We start from the raw sequence: 17,207 nt of genomic DNA, 5'->3' as shown, positions 1-17,207 counted from the left end.
CAGTCAGAAATATAGGCTAATATGGGCTGTGTGCGCATGTACCTTGAAAGCACATTTGAAGCATGTTTCCCCGCTCAAAGAATTCTGGGTACTGCAGTCTCACTTTTCGCTTACAATGGATCTGTTAGTACAAGTCTAGCTGCTGGGTGGAATGTTATCTTTTTGCATGTTTGCTAGGCATAGTTAATGTTCAATGTAATTCAACTTACTATCATTGCAGCGGGAGAAGCACCCTTACTATAACCTCACAGTGAAAATCCTCCGAGCCAGAAACATTAAAGGAACAGATCTTTGTGAGTGTCTGGAGACTTTATTTTGCTTATTCTCTGAACTGATCCTCCACATGTCTTATTATTCTTAACCAGGGGTCAGCAAACTTTTTCAGCAGGGGGCCGGTCCACTGTCCCTCAGACCTTGTGTGTGTGTGTGGGGGGGGCGGACTATATTTTTGGGGGGGAAATGAACAAATTCCTATGCCCCACAAATAACCCAGAGATGCATTTTAAATAAAAGGACACATTCTACTCATATAAAAACACGCTGATTCCCGGACCGTCCGCGGGCCGGATTTAGAAGGCGATTGGGCCGCATCCAGCGCCCGGGCCTTAGTTTGCTTACCCATGGTTAAGACAGTCTCTTCACAGCAGATTGATTTGCTGTGCTGTTGTGAAAATTACTGAAACATATACAAGCAAAAAGCAATGTGTTTCTAATAATGGACATAAGAAGAGCTAAGAGTCCCTTTAATTTACAATCCTGACTCCCACAGTGATGATTCGGACACCTAGAGAGCCCATCCAACTTCTTCTTGTATACACCAGTAGTAGCCACATGTCGGACTACAACTCCTATCAGCCATAGAAAGCGTAGTCATTATATGGAAGTTGAGAACATCTGAATGGCACCATATTGGTTACCTCTGGTCTATGCTGTCTGGGAGTGTCTCTCCAGTGTTTCATACAGGTTTTCCTTGCTGTGGGTTTGGCCATGTTTAATTTAGTTTCCCTGACTGATCTGATGGAGTGGATCTTAACCATTCATGCTGAGTCTAACTTGTCAAAAGTGGCTCATGATTTCATGACTTCTGTGGCAGCCATGGGTTTGCCTCAAATTCTATCTGAGCCAAAATATGAGGCAGCACACATTTTGGAATTGGAGTTTGTGTGGAATAGATAGGGGGAAATGATCTGTGGGAAGCCCTTTTTGGTTTTGTTGCTTTATTTTGTTTATTAAAAAAAATTATGCTCTGCTTCCTGCACAAAGCAGTTTATAGTCTGCAATAAAAACCAACTCCACCTGACAATAAAATATAAAATACCCTGAACAAACAAGCAAAAAGCATAAAAGGTGGAGTCCATTAATAGACTATAAAACCTAAAGCAGGTCACAAAAACCTTTGAAAAACAAGAAGAATTAATGTGTGCACCGGGGGTGGGGATGAGGGTGGTTATTGTTTTGTTTGTTATTATGTTATGTATTTTTGTGGTTTTATACTTTAAACTGCCCTGGGATCCTCAGATGATGGGCAATATATAAATTCAACCAATAATAAATGAGACGTGTAAATTAAACTAGGCTATTTTGCGAAAGCTTGAGAGAAAAGAAACGTTTTCACAAAATGTTGAAAACTTAACAATGTTGGGACATGCTTGCTTTGTTTCTAAAGAAAGAGAATTGCTTCACTTCTAGAGGAAGAGAATTCCAGAGAGCTGGTGCCACAACAGTGTTAATGTGCTCAAGTAGCAGCATGTGTCACCATCATCCACAGAACTAAGTGACTGGGTTAGGGTGTGGATGTAGGGGAAGAGATGGTTTCTTGGATAACCTGATCCTGAACTGTTAGGGATTTATACACTAGTAGTAAAAAATTGAAGGTAGACCAATAGCAAATTCGCAGCCAGTGCAGCGTTTTCAATGGCAGTGTGACATCTTATCAATAGGTTGTCCCAGACACCAGCTGTGCAGCAGTCCTCAGTGTCACAGCATTGACCTTCAGGCCACCTATAAATAACATCTGCAAAAGTAGAGAACCAAATTTGTTGTTATGACCCTGGAGGCTGATGAATCCAGATGGTTTTCTGAATCTGGGGCAGGGGATGGGACTTCCCCATATAGCTTCACGTTGATGTAGAGAAGACATCCAGTCCATTAATGACCGTCAGCTCTAACTCTCATTTCCCTCTATTCATCCTAACTGTCAAACCATTAAACCAAAGTCTCAAGACAATTTTGGGCTGAATAGGGATGAACAAATTGAAACTTTTTTACAGATAGGACAGAAGTATTGTGGAAATTGGCTACTCAAGATGGAGATATGCAAGCCATCTTAGATGTGGTTCCACTCCCTCTGAAGTACCAAGTATATGTTTGGATGTACTGTAGTACTGGGCTTCCAAGTACAGTGGTGCCCCGCAAGACAAATGCCTCGCAAGACGGAAAACCCGCTAGACGAAAGGGTTTTCCGTTTTGGAGGTGCTTCGCAAAACGAATTTCCTATGGGCTTGCTTTGCAAGACGAAAATGTCTTGCGAGTTCCTGCGGGTTTTTTCCCCTCCCCCCCTTTTCTAAGCCGCTAAGCCGCTTATCTGCTTATCCGCTAAGCCGATAAGCCAATAAGACGCTAAAAGCCGCTAATAGTGCTAATAGCGCTAATCCGCTAAGCCGTCAATGGGCTTACTTCGCAAGACGAAGAAACCACTAGACGAAGAGACTCGCGGAACAGATTAATTTTGTCTTGCGAGGCACCACTGTATATAGACATATACCAAGTATATGTTTGGAAGTGAGAGCTGGACCATAAAGAATGCTGATTGCCAAAGAATTGATGCTTTTGAATTATGGTGCTGGAGGAGACTCTTGAGAGTCTCATGTACTGCAAGAAGATCAAACCTATCCATTCTTAAGGAAATCAGCCCTGAGTGCTCACTGGAAGGACAGATCGTGAAGCTGAGGCTCCAATACTTTGGCCACCTCATGAGAAGAGAAGACTCCCTGGAAAAGACCCTGATGTTGGGAAAGATTGAGGGTACAAGGAGAAGGGGACGACAGAAGATGAGATGGTTGGATAGTGTTCTCGAAGCTACCAACATGAGTTTGATCAAACTGCGGGAGGCAGTGGAAGACAGGAGTGCCTGGTGTGCTCTGGTCCATGGGGTCACGAAGAGTCAGACACGACTAAACGACTAAACAACAACAACTGGACTTCATGCTAACTAGGCAAGCTCAGGTGGCAGCAGTAACTAATAGTGCTTTTTACCTATATAGGCTGAGATACTAACTGATATCCTATCTAGAGACCTTGCCTCTGTTACCCATCTTGCTTGAAACATGCAGGCAGGACTATTGCAAAAATAGTTGAGGTAATGAATGTTAAATAGGGGGGAAACCCCAATAAATGTCTCTTGTATAACTTACTTTGAGTGGAATCTGGACTGCTTGCAGTGCATGCTGAATTATTATAGAACAGCAGAGAAAGAAAGAAAGAAAGAAAGAAAGAAAGAAAGAAAGAAAGAAAGAATTTTTCTGTGACAATCAATGCCTTCAGTAATCACAGATACTTGACTTTGGTCACAATTCCAAAGGAGATTTTATTCACATTTGGTAGGGGTGCCTGAAAGTTATGGTACCATTTAACCCAACATGACTACATGGTTTAAGAGTATAACATACTATGCTAATAGTGAACTAGGAAGCTGCATTGTATTTATCAACCATGGCTAAATTGGCATACAGGGAAGACGATTCTTAACCTTCAGAATGGTGGTTGAAGATTTGGGAAACCATGAAATTATTTTGCCAAATTATCAGTCTTTTAAGAAATCTGTGTGCAGCAGGGGTGAGGAGCCTGTGTCCCAGGTGGACGTTTTTACATTCCAGCTCCCACAGTCAGCTAGGCTGAATGGGGTGGAGTGAGAGCAGTAACATCTGAAGGATCACATGCTCCCCATCTCTGCTTTACTGACTTAATCAAGCTTGAAAACAGATAATCCTGTATATTAGAAAAGAACATATTAGCACATTATTCTCTTTAGTTACATTTGTTCTACATCTAAAACCCACTGGTAGATTTCATGAGTTAATACCACTCCTGTTCTTTGTTTTAGTATTTATTAAGCTGCTACTTTGGACTACTTTGAAAAGCACCTTCTCATTCTCTTAGTCTGCTGTTAGTTTTTTGTTTGTTTGTCTTTTGGAGAGAGAGACCCTTTCCTGGTCACATTTCTGCCCTTTCCCCCTCTAGTGTCTGAGGCAGATTGCTATGTAGAACTGCGTATGCCGACTGCATCTCCACTCACTTACCGAACGCGAGTTATTGACAACTCCAGTGATCCAGAATGGAATGAAACTTTCCACTATAGAATTCACAACGCTGTCAAGGTAAAAAAGACCAATACTTCTTGATTCAGAACAATTGCTATATTAGGTAACATTCCTTGATTTAGGAAGGAGGGAAAATGGTTTGATTTCTCCCACAGAACCAAATACATTAATATTGAGGGGTGGGGAGTAATCTAATTCAGTCTTAAATCTTTATCGGAACCCCAGTGCCTTGTAAATCTCTTCCACCCACCCTTGCCTTATTCCTCAAATATTATTCTTGTCACCTGTCACTGATCTTACAACTGAGATAGGCAGCCTTGAAAGCCCTGTTCTGTTTGCTGTTCTCTTAAGCCTGAGAAGCGGCAGGGAGGGAAATGTTCCAGTTGGCTGCTAACTCCAGACAGGTAGCTAAATGGATGGCTGATCTAATCTCTCACAGAATGCATTGCCTTGACATCTCTCTGTGATCCATAATCCCAGATTTTATATTAGCAGAGCAATCCAGAGCTAAATAGCGGAGTGTGGGGGGGGGGGGATCACAATGTACTGTACTTTTTTAAAAAAAAAAAAAAACTTTAAGTAAAGAATATGTTCAGTCATTGTCTAACAAAATTTTAGGTTTGAATTCTTAGTGGTTTGGGACCATAGACCCAAAGAAAGCTCAACAACCTTTGTGTCCGGATTTTCACTTTTTGAAATATGGCAACCCTAGCACAATAGAACAGAATAATTAAGCAAACCTCAACTTTCCGAGGCAGGCAACCCTGACACCTGATAAGTCAGGAAAAGAAAAAAGCCTCTCCAATGTATGGATTACACTTTGGATTACACTCTACACGAGATCAGTTAGACTTTTGGTAAGAACAACATGGCAGTCCACTGGTTAGTGTGAGAGATGGGGCCGTGGAGAGAAATAGGAAAGAGGTAGCTCCGCCCACCTTTGGCTCTTGTCCTGCCCACTGCCAGTCCCACAACAGATTATCCCTGAGGGAAAGGTTTGCCCACCCCTAATTTACACAAATGAGAGATTTTAAATGTTGTGGTGGCTGTCTATGGGCGAATACAGATAAGTAATGCTAGGGATGGGGAAGAAGGAATCTGTCCACAGCTGAGTCCCAAGTGGACTCACCTGATTTGATCTGAATCATGACTCAGATAGGTTTAGGGGACCACTTCAGAACCCACAGTCTGGCACAGTTCTTAACAAGGTTATCCAAGGGTTGTATACTGCCACCATCCCCCCCCTTCTCTATAAATGTGGTAAAACAATTGAAAATAGGGCATTCCGCTGCCAAAGCCTGGAGCAGGCAGCATATGGGGCTCTTAATACACATACAGCAAGCCCCCCTGGGAGCAGGATTTAATCATGTTATTTTGCTCTCAGGGGGAATTATATGGAAAAAAACATGGCTTCCCCCAATGTCATCATCAGATCTTGCTGCTCACAGTGGTGGGCAGTAGATCAGCCCTGAACTTTTTCTTTTTATCTCAGAACAGCTCAGCTTTCACCTGAAATACGATATTTAATGCACACTTTCTTTCCCTACTGTTTCAGTTCTGGACTTCTGTTGTTTCAGAACACGCTTGAGTTGACACTCTTTGATAAAGATGTTCTCTTAAGTGATGAACTTACTTCTCTTGTGTATGATGTGACAGCGATGAAGACAGGTCGCCCTCTGAAACAAACATTTAAACTAAAAGAGGTTAGTTCTTTTGTTTATTGAATGGCGGGGGGGAAATCAGGTTCTCAGGAATGTTCTTGAACCTAACTTTGCTCCTTGATATCTAGGTAGGTTTGGCCAGGACTTCACCAGTTACTTGTATCCTGAGCTATTTTTTAGCTTGTTCCTGCTGCTAACATATCTTAGAGTCACAAAAGTTGGAAGAGACCTCAAATGCAATACAGTCCAGCCCTGTGCTGATGTAAGAAGTCTGTATGTTAATATATTTATTTATTTGTAGGACAAAGAAGAGCTGGATGTAGAGTTTCTTCTGGAGGAAAGGTGAGAGCTGCTAAATTTTCCATTGTCATGGTGGTTCAGAGGCGTAGTGGGGGGAGGGGCGTGGGGACCATGGCCTCAGGCACAATTTTGTGAGTGGATGCAAACAGGCGTCCCAACAGCAGGCTCCTTCATTGGAGCCTTGGCTGTGGCACTCATGCCTGGCCACATCGTCACCCCTGGGTCAGACCTGACCTGGGGGAGGAGGGCAGGAGAATGGGCAGATTGCTGTTGCCCACCGTCCTCGGCCATGGCACAGCTTGCGCCCATCTGCAGCAGCTCTGCCACCAGGTCACACCTGACCCAGTGGCAAAGAGCAGGAGAGTGAGTGACAATGAAGCTGCCCACCTTCCTTGGCCGCGGCACACCTCACCCCCAGCTGCAGCAGCTTTGCCACCGAGTCAGGTATGACCCAGTGGTGGAGAATGGGGGGAGAGATAGCTTCCCCTCTCCTCCCCTGGACTGCGGCGCCCAGGAAGGCACCCTCTGTGGCGCACCCTGTTAGAATTCCTGCTCCATGATTGCAGTCATGGGATTTTTGTCTTTCACATGACGGTATATGTTTTGACTCCACAGAGTGGGAAGTGACGGAGACAGGATGTTTGTGTTACTGTGTTCCATGAAGTGGGACTATTGCCTTTTGTTCTTTTTCCTGTCTGATGCTAGAGAGAGAGGGAGCCATATTGCAGTGCTCCGTGTGTGTTTATATGTAAATAAGGTAGATTAGCCAAAATGCTGAGTTGCTGAGCTCTGTTATGCATGATGTGCAAACTCTGCGGATCCCTCCGCAGTCATTGGCATCGGTCGCTGTGATGTTCGGGCAGAAGAAAGCTTTTGAAGCTCCCAAACGAACGACCAGGAGGGAGAGAACATGCCAGTTGGGCATGTGTCTCTGCCAGGGTCCTATTTGAGTGTAGGCTGAACTCCTGACACACACCCCTTGAGGGCGCACCCTGCATGGCCATACACTCCGCCGCTGTAGTGGCTGCAGTTCTAAACATTCAAGCAATGGAGGAAGTCATTGTATTCAGTGTGGCTTACTTTTAATCTGATTCTAGAAGGTTTCTGAGCTCTTGGGGTGGCTTTTTGACGTGTACTGCAGTGAGGAAGGGGGAAGGTCCCATTGCCCCAGTGGAATCTTGCTTGCTTCTCTTTGGTTCTAAGTCTTTGTCTTGTATCACTGGCATTGCAGCCATATGCAGTTTTATTGGTATCTTGGGCCTTGCCTTTATTGAGTTATTCTAGGGGTGACAGAAATGATTTAGGTGTATATAGGCATGATTCATTTCCTTCCTGGACCATTGCACATTCATACGCACAATGGCCTTTCCCCTTGCCTTTGACATCTGAGATGTATAGTTTCAGGGCCCACCCTATTTTTGTGATTACATATTTTGTAATGGTAAGTTTTAAAAACTGTTTTTAATGTTGTATTTTAAATAGTTGTCACCCAGCCTAGGAAGTAAGGGTAAAGGCTGTGTAAAATACTACTACTACTACTACTACTACTACTGATGATGATGATGATGATAATAATAATAATAATAATATACAAAGTTAATGCATTCTTTCTTTTTGTCTTCTGTGTTAATTCTCATTATTGTAGCTGACTAAGCAGATTTCTATGAAATATAAACAATGCGTAATTCCTGTCCCAACAGGCTTCTTTTTTAAAAGTAGGAAGTAGAAAGCGAAGGGTAGATGTGATGAGAAGTACTGTATGTCACAGGCTCCTTTCACAGATAGTAAATTTAATATTTGATTCATGGGAGTTCTGCCTCGTGAGAAACTATTCCTAAGTCACTGCTGCATTTTAAATGCGTTTTAGGACCCACCCTATTCTCTTGACTGCAATTTGTTTTAAGCTGATTTGGCTGTTTTCTTTTTAAATGGCTGCAAACTAGCATGGTGAAGTTGGGAAGAAATCAATATAAAATAATGTGAATCCCTGCCTTAAATCACCTGGGGGTCTTTTTATTTTCCCTCTTTTTTAATGGCACGTGTAAACATATTTTTATGTTTGTTTATTTTGCCTTTACAGCACGGATGCTCCTGGTGAAGTCATCACAAATGGTGTCCTTGTGGTGAGTTTTCAGAGAGCCAGATGTTTGGGAATTGTGTTTTGCGGTGTGCACACTTAGCAGGAGAGCCCTTTCAAAATCCAAGCATTTTTCCTCTCTTGGAAATACTTAGAGCAATTAGTTTTGCCGTTGTGTGTACGGGTAGAGGATATTCAAGATGAGAGACGGGAGCACAGCAGTGACAAACAACACTTCCTTTTCGCTGGTGTGATCATCTCTATCTGTTCCCCTTTGGTTGTCTGCTGGGAAAGCTTTGGAAACTGCAGTGTGTGGGTGTGTGTGTGTGTGGAACCAAAACATTTCCCTGGAATTCCATCTAAACCCTTCACTGTATGAGAAGTCATGCAAAAGCACCATATTTCAAAACCAGTATTTTAAAATTTTGTTTTGTTTGATGTAGGCGTACCCTTGCCTTTGCGTGCAAGGGGTTATTAACAAAGATGAAAAGCCACCTCTGAGAGAGCAGGGTAAGTCCAATTTTGGTTTTGTTCCTCTCCTGCTCTGCCCAAATTTCAAAGTAGATAAACTAGGTATGCTTTAATTTGGATGTTTCATGAGTTAGTTGAAGAGTTTGGATTTGATATCCCGCTTTATCACTACCCTAGGGAGTCTCAAAGCGGCTAACATTCTCCTTTCCCTTCCTCCCCCACAACAAACACTCTGTGAGGTGAGTGGGGCTGAGAGACTTCAGAGAAGTGTGACTAGCCCAAGGTCACCCAGCAGCTGCATGTGGAGGAGCGGAGACGCGAACCCGGTTCCCCAGATTACGAGACTACCGCTCTTAACCACTACACCACACTGGCTCTCAAGCAAGAAAGTCTATACAAGTTCTTGGCTACAGCTCATGGTTAGCAAGGGGAGAGAGCTTAACCACCATTCTTGGACTGGATGATATGCTAAGTTAAAAGTTGGCTTAGTGTGGTGTAGCACAAAAAGGACTGGGGAGCTGCAAAGCAGCTGCAGGTTCTTCTCAGGGGGCCAGTACATTTGCATGGTCTTGTCTCAACACGTTGAGTAAGCTGTCTCTTTGTGTCACCACTTCCTTCTTGGCTCTCTGACTCCCAGGCCAATATGCATCCTTGGAAAGACTGTGTTATGAAATAAGGAGAGTAGAGAACCTCTAAAGTGGCTTGCTTAAAGTGTACATTTGTTAGGAAAGAACGTGGGGGATAGGGTGGATCTAGATACAGGTTAAAAACGCTATAAATAAGTCAGAAATTAAATCATTACAACAAAAGAAAAAAAAGCCTATGTAAAAATCCATATAAACTCCTTTTTGCTCTCTGTCCCCATCTGGTGTTGGATGTTTATAACACATCCACACCGTATTATTGTGACGAATGTAGCTGAGTCCTTAGTCTTTCCACCCTGTTCTTTTGCCTTTCGGATGAAAGTGTTAATGCCTACAAGTTTTCAAAATGATACAAAAAATCGGGTACAACAATTTGAAGTCTACTTAGTCAGCTTCTTCTTCTTTATTTCATAACCTTTAATACCTAAGTGTGGTATATACATGGAGGAGGCAGTAGGCTTCATTGCTTTCAGAATCCAGATATTCCATTAATTTAACCAAATTTCAATCCATTAATATTAGTAACAAAGAGAATTTTTAATATCTTATCCATGATGTAGGAGCTTGGCATTTTGTTATTGATACTTTGGTTGCTCTGCCATCTCTAAGAGTAGTCTCTACTTACATATTGTATAGTATTTCTCTTAGGAATGCATGTCCTAAATGTCTCACTGTCGTTTTTAGGAAGCAGACTGTTCAAGCTCTCGCTTCCAGGCGCCTATGAGAAGCAGTTGTCCATTCCTTGCAAATCGGACTCCGATCAGAGTTGTGGAAACTCATTTGTCTTTCATGTAGGCCAAGGGATGTGTTCCGAACTGGATGTGGAGTTAGAGCGAACCATTACCATCCTTCAGGTGAGAAATCACCACACATCCCATTAGAGAATGCTTACAAACTTGTTTTCCTTATGAAATGTCTTTATTTATTCTCAGGATGGAGTGAGCCCAGACTTTGAAGAGCATAGCACAATTCTTGGATCAGGGATTGTTCCATTGCAGTCACTTCCTCTGGGAAAGGAAGTTGATATGGCTGTTTCGCTAGGAAAGGTAACAGTATGATTTATTTATTTTTTAACTTCATTTTAGCAATCTTGGGTTGGGTTGTTGCCGAAACTCCTCTTGCAATGTCTTTCAGGTGTAGATTGGGGTGGCTAATCTGTAGGCAGCTAAGCACATCTGGCCCCAAGACCCACCCTCCCCCCTGGAAATTTGTCATTTAAGGGAAGGTTTATTATTATCATTAGCCTTTTGGTATTTGGTTTAGTATCTCACAAGTTATGCAGGCCTGATTTAAAGTATAAATGTATTGTGTTTTCTTTCAAGTCCCCTGCCACCAAAAAGTACCACATGTTTGTGCCCAAACACACACAGATATTCACTAGGTCAATCTGTTGGCTTGGTTTTAAGGTTTTATTCAGTTAGGCACATGAGATGGTGCTGGGATTCCCTGAAAAGATATGTTCTGTGTTTATTTGCTCTGTGGGCAAGGTCCTGCAAAACTGACCCAAAGTAAGGTCTTTGGGGTCGAGGTAGCATGGGGTTAAGGGACCAAAAGGAAGATAACATTTCTCTAACTGGTTAACAAGAAGAGCATGGGTTAATTAATTGGAAAATTTTCCCCGCAACCTCTTTCAGTGTGTGCTGTCTTTCATCTTAGGATTTAAGTGTGGATCTACACGTGAAGGCTGAAAAAATGTGAGTTTTGCTCCCAGGAGCTGTTTTAGGGGCATAATTTTAATTTGCTTTTCTGGATTTGTGATTGCCAGCCAAAGAAAACACAGGTGCATATGGGTGAGGATGCTGTGCAACGAGTTGGCATGCTTTTTGAACCTTTTCCTGCAAAAGCTTCCCAGTGCAGAAGAGGCATTGCTTGGTTTCAAAAGCTATTTGCCTTTTTGGGTGCTAGAGCTGCAGGGAAAAAGACACATGTATTTCCAATGCAGTGTATGTTGGATTCTCAAGCACTTTTGACTTCCTTCTTTTTCAGCCATGACTTAGCTTATTTTTTTTGTTTTTTTTTTAAGTCTGTTGTCTTGAAATTACCCAAGCCTGATTTGATTTTTGAGATGAACTTTTTCAGAATACTGAAACACTTAATACACCTTTCCATTATTTTTTAAGGTAGGGGAAAACTGTATGTGTGTGTGTGTATGGGGGGAAGTATATGTATTTAAGAGGAGGTGAGAGGGGTATTGGATCTTGTCCCACACATGACATGCATCTCTCACCCCACAACACATGTCAGCCAAAAAGGTTGCCAGGCCTTTTATACTGTATATACCCACCATATTTTCTCCTTTAACACTGTCTTCTATACTAGGACAAAGGATCTTGATGTACGTCTGGGTTTTGATCTTTGTAAAGAAGAGAAACAGTTTCTGGACCAGAGGAAGGAAATAGTATCTCAGGCGCTAAAGAAGACGCTACAGTTGAGAGAGGACCTTGATAAAGAAGAGGTATGTGACTTGTCAATATGATATACAGAGCCATTCATAATTGGCTATAGCTCATAATAAAATAGGGCATCTTGTTGTTCAGGAGTTTATTCATTTAATTTCTTTTATTGCATTTATGTCCCCCCCTCCCCCCCCTCCAAGGACCTCAAGCTGGTATACAAGGATCTCTCTCCTCATTTTAATCCTCACAACAGCCCTGTGAGGTAGCTTAGGCTGAGAGGCAGTGAGTGGTCTGGGGTCACCCAGTGAGCTTCATGGCTGGGTAGGGATTCAAACCCTAGTCTCCCAGGTCCTAGCCCATTACTCAAACCACTGCACCACACTGGTTATTATATATCCCATATTACATATCTCATTTAATTAGGTGCCTTGGTTTTCCTAAAAATGTATATATATATTTATCAATCAATCAATCAATCAATCAATCAATCAATCAATCTTTAATACGGTCCAGAGACCCAACAGGTCTTCAAGATGGCATTGTTAGTGGTAGCATTAACTTGAGCTCCACATCAGTTTTTATTAGTTTTATCAGTCTTTTATTAGTTTTTATCAACCTCAGTATTTTATCTCGATCATTTGGCAGCTTTTCCTCAACTATTATATTCACAAAGTTTGAGGTAAAAGCTTGAGTTAAAAGTCTTAGAGAAGGTCTTGGAAAAAGCCTTAATTAGCTCCAGCTCAACTCAACCTACCCACTAAAAATATTTAAAAATGATTCTGTCAGACAAATAGTGGAATAATAGAAATACTCTGTAACATATACAATGCACAATTTTGTTCAGCTGCTTTCTCTCTCCACCCCCCCCCCCCCGCTTTTAAGGTACCTGTTATAGCAGTCCTAGGATCCGGTGGAGGCATCAGAGCACTGACATCATTTTATGGCAGCCTGTTCGGGCTTCAGCAACTAAATCTTCTTGACTCTGTCACATATCTCTCTGGGATCTCAGGTTCTACATGGTATGTGAGCATGAAAATTCTTATTTCTTACCTTGAACCAGAGGAGGGAATAACATTTCTTCTTGTGCTTTTTGGAGTATTGATTAAAATAGTGTTTCATTCTAGCATCTGATGAAGTAAATAATTGCCTACAAAACCTTTCAGTAAGCTTAAAAGTGAAACTGCACACTTTTCAATAAGTTTTTTTTTTAAAAAAATACGACAGTCAGTTGATTTCCCAGCAGCCATCCCCCCCCCCCACACTCTGTCACACTCACATTAATACAAATACACATACAAATAGAATGGATGCATCTGTAGCCCTTAAATAAAACCATGTATTTCTGTACAAAATATGCTTCTTCATCTTTGGGTTTGTTTCTTAGAGTGCTTAAAAATCATATCAGGAACTCTGTCTTGTCCTGTTCATATGTCTCCTACAGCTTATCATTCCCTTTCTAAGCTAGAAAGTCTCCCTTACAGCTTCTTTGTGCTGTAGCCACAACGGAAGAGAACACTTTCTTCTCAAGTTTATTTAGCGCTCATCCACACTTCCATTTGGCCCACTGCTTCCAGGAAAACCAGTGTGGCAAAGGCAAAACTAGTTGGACCTGTGCTTAGAAAGCATGGATAAATAGAAAACCACTCAGACCCTTGCTTTCTAGGCTAGGGACGAGCCCTTAGTCTTTTTAAGCAGGTAGTGGCTTCTAAAATACTCTTACTTTAGAAAAAGTAGTGGATAGTATATAAAGCTTAGATTTGATGCAGAAATTTAATATTTTATCTTTGCAGGTGCATGTCGATGCTGTATAAAGATTCTGAGTGGTCCAGTAAAGATCCCGGAGACTTTATCAGCACTGCTCGGGATAAAATGTCAAGCAGTAAAGTAGGAGCTTTTTCTTCAGAGCAGCTGAAGTATTACTTTCAAGAACTGGTTACAATGGAGAATGCTGGACGGAAAGTGTCTTTCACAGACCTGTGGGGACTTATTGTAGAGTTCTTCCTACAGCAGAAGGTGTGTTTTTGTTTTATTATGCATTTTGTGTTTTTATTTTGTCTTTTTATGTGTGAGCTGCCCTGTGATCTTCGGATATATGGTTGTATACAAATTTAATAAATCATCACCACCTCCATAATCAAATCAGGAAATTCAAATACAGTCGTAGCTCGGAAGTCGAATGGAATCCGTTCTGGAAGTCCGTTTGACTTCCAAAATGTTCGGAAACCAAAGCGCGGCTTCTGATTGGCTGCAGGAAGCTCCTGCAGCCAATTGGAAGCCGTGGAAGCCCTGTTGGACCTTCGGCTTCCAAAAATAGTTTACAAACCGGAACAGTCACTTCCAGGTTAGCGGCGTTTGGGAGCCTAAACGTTCGACTTGCAAGGCGTTCAGGATCCAAGGTACGACTGTATATGTAATATATATGCATTGCAAGTAAATTCTAAATCTGAAACCCTTATTGCCTCTCCTCTATTCAGGAAGACCAGTCAAAGCTGTCTGACCAGCAAGAAGCTGTGAAACGGGGGCAGAATCCCTACCCTATCTATGCATCCGTTAATGTGAGGCCCAATGTTAGTGGTGGTGACTTTGCAGGTATAGTAAGGCAGGTGTATTTCTTTCTCATAAAATCTGTAAGTAGTGTTTTTTCTCTCTAGCATGGGCCATTTACCTGCCATTGCACAGTTGATTATTTCCCTGCCCATTAAGGAGGGTGTTATGTACTGAAGTTCTCACCCTGGGCCAGAAGGGGGATACTGTAGATAGTTCAGGTCCACATATGCAAATAAGGGATCGAAAGTGACATTCAGTGATTGGATAGTTACAGAAAATGGTTACTGTTGCGTTCTAGTGGAGCTCTATATAAGCAGGCTGGCTGAACCCTTCAGTTCAGTTCTGTTCTGGCCTGTGAATAAACAAGAGCTGTTTGAAGAATCGCTGTGTCATCTGATATGTTCACCCACAACTTAACAGAGGGTGAAGTGAAAGGATGGGGGTGGTGGCTGGTGATGGAAGAGAAATAGTAAGGATAGAAAAGTGGATGATTAATTGCGATGGGTCAGGAAATACTTTGCATAAGCCTTAACTCCTCTCATAGTATTTTGCTCTCCCTTTTTTTCATACGTTACAATTTGACAGCACAGTTTCATTATTGTAGTGAACATGTGAATGCTAAACATGTGAGCAACATATAAACTAGCCTTATTACTTTGACGGGGGGGGGGATACAGCAGCCTTGTTTGCTTACCTGTTTCTGATGTGGTGCTGGTATTTTCCCTGTTAGAATGGTGTGAGTTCACGCCCTATGAGGTTGGATTTCGCAAGTATGGTGCTTTTGTCCGAACAGAAGATTTTGACAGCGAGTTCTTCATGGGGCGACTGATTAAGAAACATTCTGAGCCCAGGATCTGCTACCTGCAGGGTATGAACTTTTGTGCTGATTGTAAGGCAGAGACAATAACTTCATGAAGCATAATGTGTCTGATTCCTCAGTTATGGCCTCCAGGGGTTTTGTTGGGTGGGTTTTGTCATGGTTTGTTATTTCAAGTTGAGAAGGAATATCTTTGCGGTCACATTAGTAGAGATGTGGGTGAGCAGGGCTGCGATCTCCTGAGGGCTGATCCCATTTCAGGCCCCTCAATATTTTGGGAGTCGGGGCTGCTCCCTCCGTGATGTCCCAAAAGCGTGGAGGCAAAGCGTGGAGCCGAGTGTGGCCTGGCTAGTTCCTCCTCCTCCTTCTGCAGAGAGGAAGGAGAGTCGAGCTAGCCTCCCGCCAGTGGCAGTTCCAGAAGGAGCCACCAGCCAATGAAGCCACGGGGTCGCCGTGTTCAGCTCCGCCCCCGGCTCCCCCTGACATCTTGATGTTGCACCCCCTACCCTTACAAGCTAGCACATCTGTGGATGAGGACTTGCCTTCTATTGTGGTTTGGCTTGGAGTCATAACAAACCATTTCCTGACAACACTCTGCTTTACATTTACAGTATAAGCTACACTGAATATTGTAGGTAGATCTGTTGGAGTTTTGGTGGGTTGGTAGGACTGCTATGTTGTATCTTAGGACAGATGGTCCTCTGGCCCCTTCCAACTATCCAATCTCAAACTATTCATGAGTCGCAGCCTTTAAAAGTACTTGCTACCATATCCTTTGGCTTATATGCCAAAATGCCTCCTAAGCAATGTACCACCATGAAATCATAATTAAAATATGCAATAACAGTTGCACCTGCGGCAATTTTGCAAAAGTTAGCAATAATGTCCCAGCATATAGCTTTAAGCTGAAAACAGTTGCAGCCTTTGTGTTGCCTGTGCACTCTTTTGAAATAATCTTATTTGAAACACCACTAGAGGAAGCACACACAAAGAACTCAGACCTACCTCTTAATGTGGAGAATCTGTGGTTTAATATTAGCTAACACAAGATAAGGATGTACCAGTACCTTGACCATGTGTATATTTTTGTTTGCCAAAGTGGGGAGAACCTTTAAATTTGATTTAAAATAATTTCCTAATTACTCTACAGGAATGTGGGGCAGTGCCTTTGCTGCGAGTCTGGATGATGTATTTTTGAAGGTGGTTGGTTCAGGACTGAGCTTTCTAGAATCTCTTGGTGACGTTGTCAAAGTTATTGGTAAGGAACGAAGTTGCTCTGCATTATTTTGCACAATAATATCTTTGCGTGAGAATTTGGTTTGGCAGACTATGTACCTTCTTGTTAACATAATGTTGAAACTTTCAAACAATAGCCAGTCAACAGAAGAGGCATAAATTTAAAGGGTAGTTGAACTTTTTGTTCTATGGATACCATCAAAATTGTTCTCATCTGCTAATGGGATGATTTATTCCAACTTTGTTCTTGAGAAAAGCGGAGGAGCTACTTAATTGATTGCAAAATTTCTTACAAGGCAGGGAAACGTTTGAAAAAACTGCAATTGAAACAAAGCTGTTGAGAAGAATGTTGTGACCCTGCCAGGGCCAACCAGGAGTTCCTTGGCAGCATTAGGAGTCAGGCCCCTATCTTAAGATTGTTTTCCTGATATGATATTTTTAGTCATCTGTCTTCATTCTAACACATGTTACATTTCTGTAATAGAGTTTTCGACTTGAATTCATCTTAAGTTCAGCAATGCGTGTTGTGTGACTTTGGGCCAATCATCATAACTCAACTTAACATACAGTTGTTTGTTTGAGGATAAAATGTTTGGGGCAGGGGAGAGAGGGGAAGATAAATCCATGTACAGTGGTACCTTGGGTTACATACGCTTCAGGTTACATACGCTTCAGGTTACAGACTCCACTAACCCAGAAATAGTGCTTCAGGTTAAGAACTTTGCTTCAGGATGAGAAC

The 17,207-nt window shown here is 42.2% G+C and overlaps 1 protein-coding gene across 1 annotated transcript in view; it reads left to right on the top strand.

Annotated features, from left to right (window-relative positions):
- The window catches only part of PLA2G4F (phospholipase A2 group IVF), a 60,590-nt gene that overhangs the window by 1,099 nt on the left and 42,284 nt on the right, over positions 1-17,207 (top strand). Inside the window, exons 2-16 of the mRNA XM_081839043.1 lie at positions 221-293; positions 4,240-4,376; positions 5,897-6,022; positions 6,282-6,322; positions 8,361-8,403; positions 8,801-8,867; positions 10,157-10,326; positions 10,405-10,518; positions 11,129-11,166; positions 11,792-11,927; positions 12,751-12,887; positions 13,659-13,881; positions 14,343-14,457; positions 15,146-15,283; positions 16,383-16,490. Of these exons, the coding sequence (XP_081695169.1) occupies positions 221-293; positions 4,240-4,376; positions 5,897-6,022; positions 6,282-6,322; positions 8,361-8,403; positions 8,801-8,867; positions 10,157-10,326; positions 10,405-10,518; positions 11,129-11,166; positions 11,792-11,927; positions 12,751-12,887; positions 13,659-13,881; positions 14,343-14,457; positions 15,146-15,283; positions 16,383-16,490 (1,666 nt within the window). The remainder of the gene's footprint in view (positions 1-220; positions 294-4,239; positions 4,377-5,896; positions 6,023-6,281; positions 6,323-8,360; positions 8,404-8,800; positions 8,868-10,156; positions 10,327-10,404; positions 10,519-11,128; positions 11,167-11,791; positions 11,928-12,750; positions 12,888-13,658; positions 13,882-14,342; positions 14,458-15,145; positions 15,284-16,382; positions 16,491-17,207) is intronic.

This window comes from Podarcis erhardii (genome assembly GCF_964252035.2).
Source record: "Podarcis erhardii genome assembly, chromosome: 1".
Classification (NCBI taxonomy): Eukaryota; Metazoa; Chordata; class Lepidosauria; order Squamata; family Lacertidae; genus Podarcis; species Podarcis erhardii.
The sequence above is the reverse complement of the archived record's forward strand: the minus strand, read 5'-3'. Positions and strand labels throughout refer to the sequence as shown.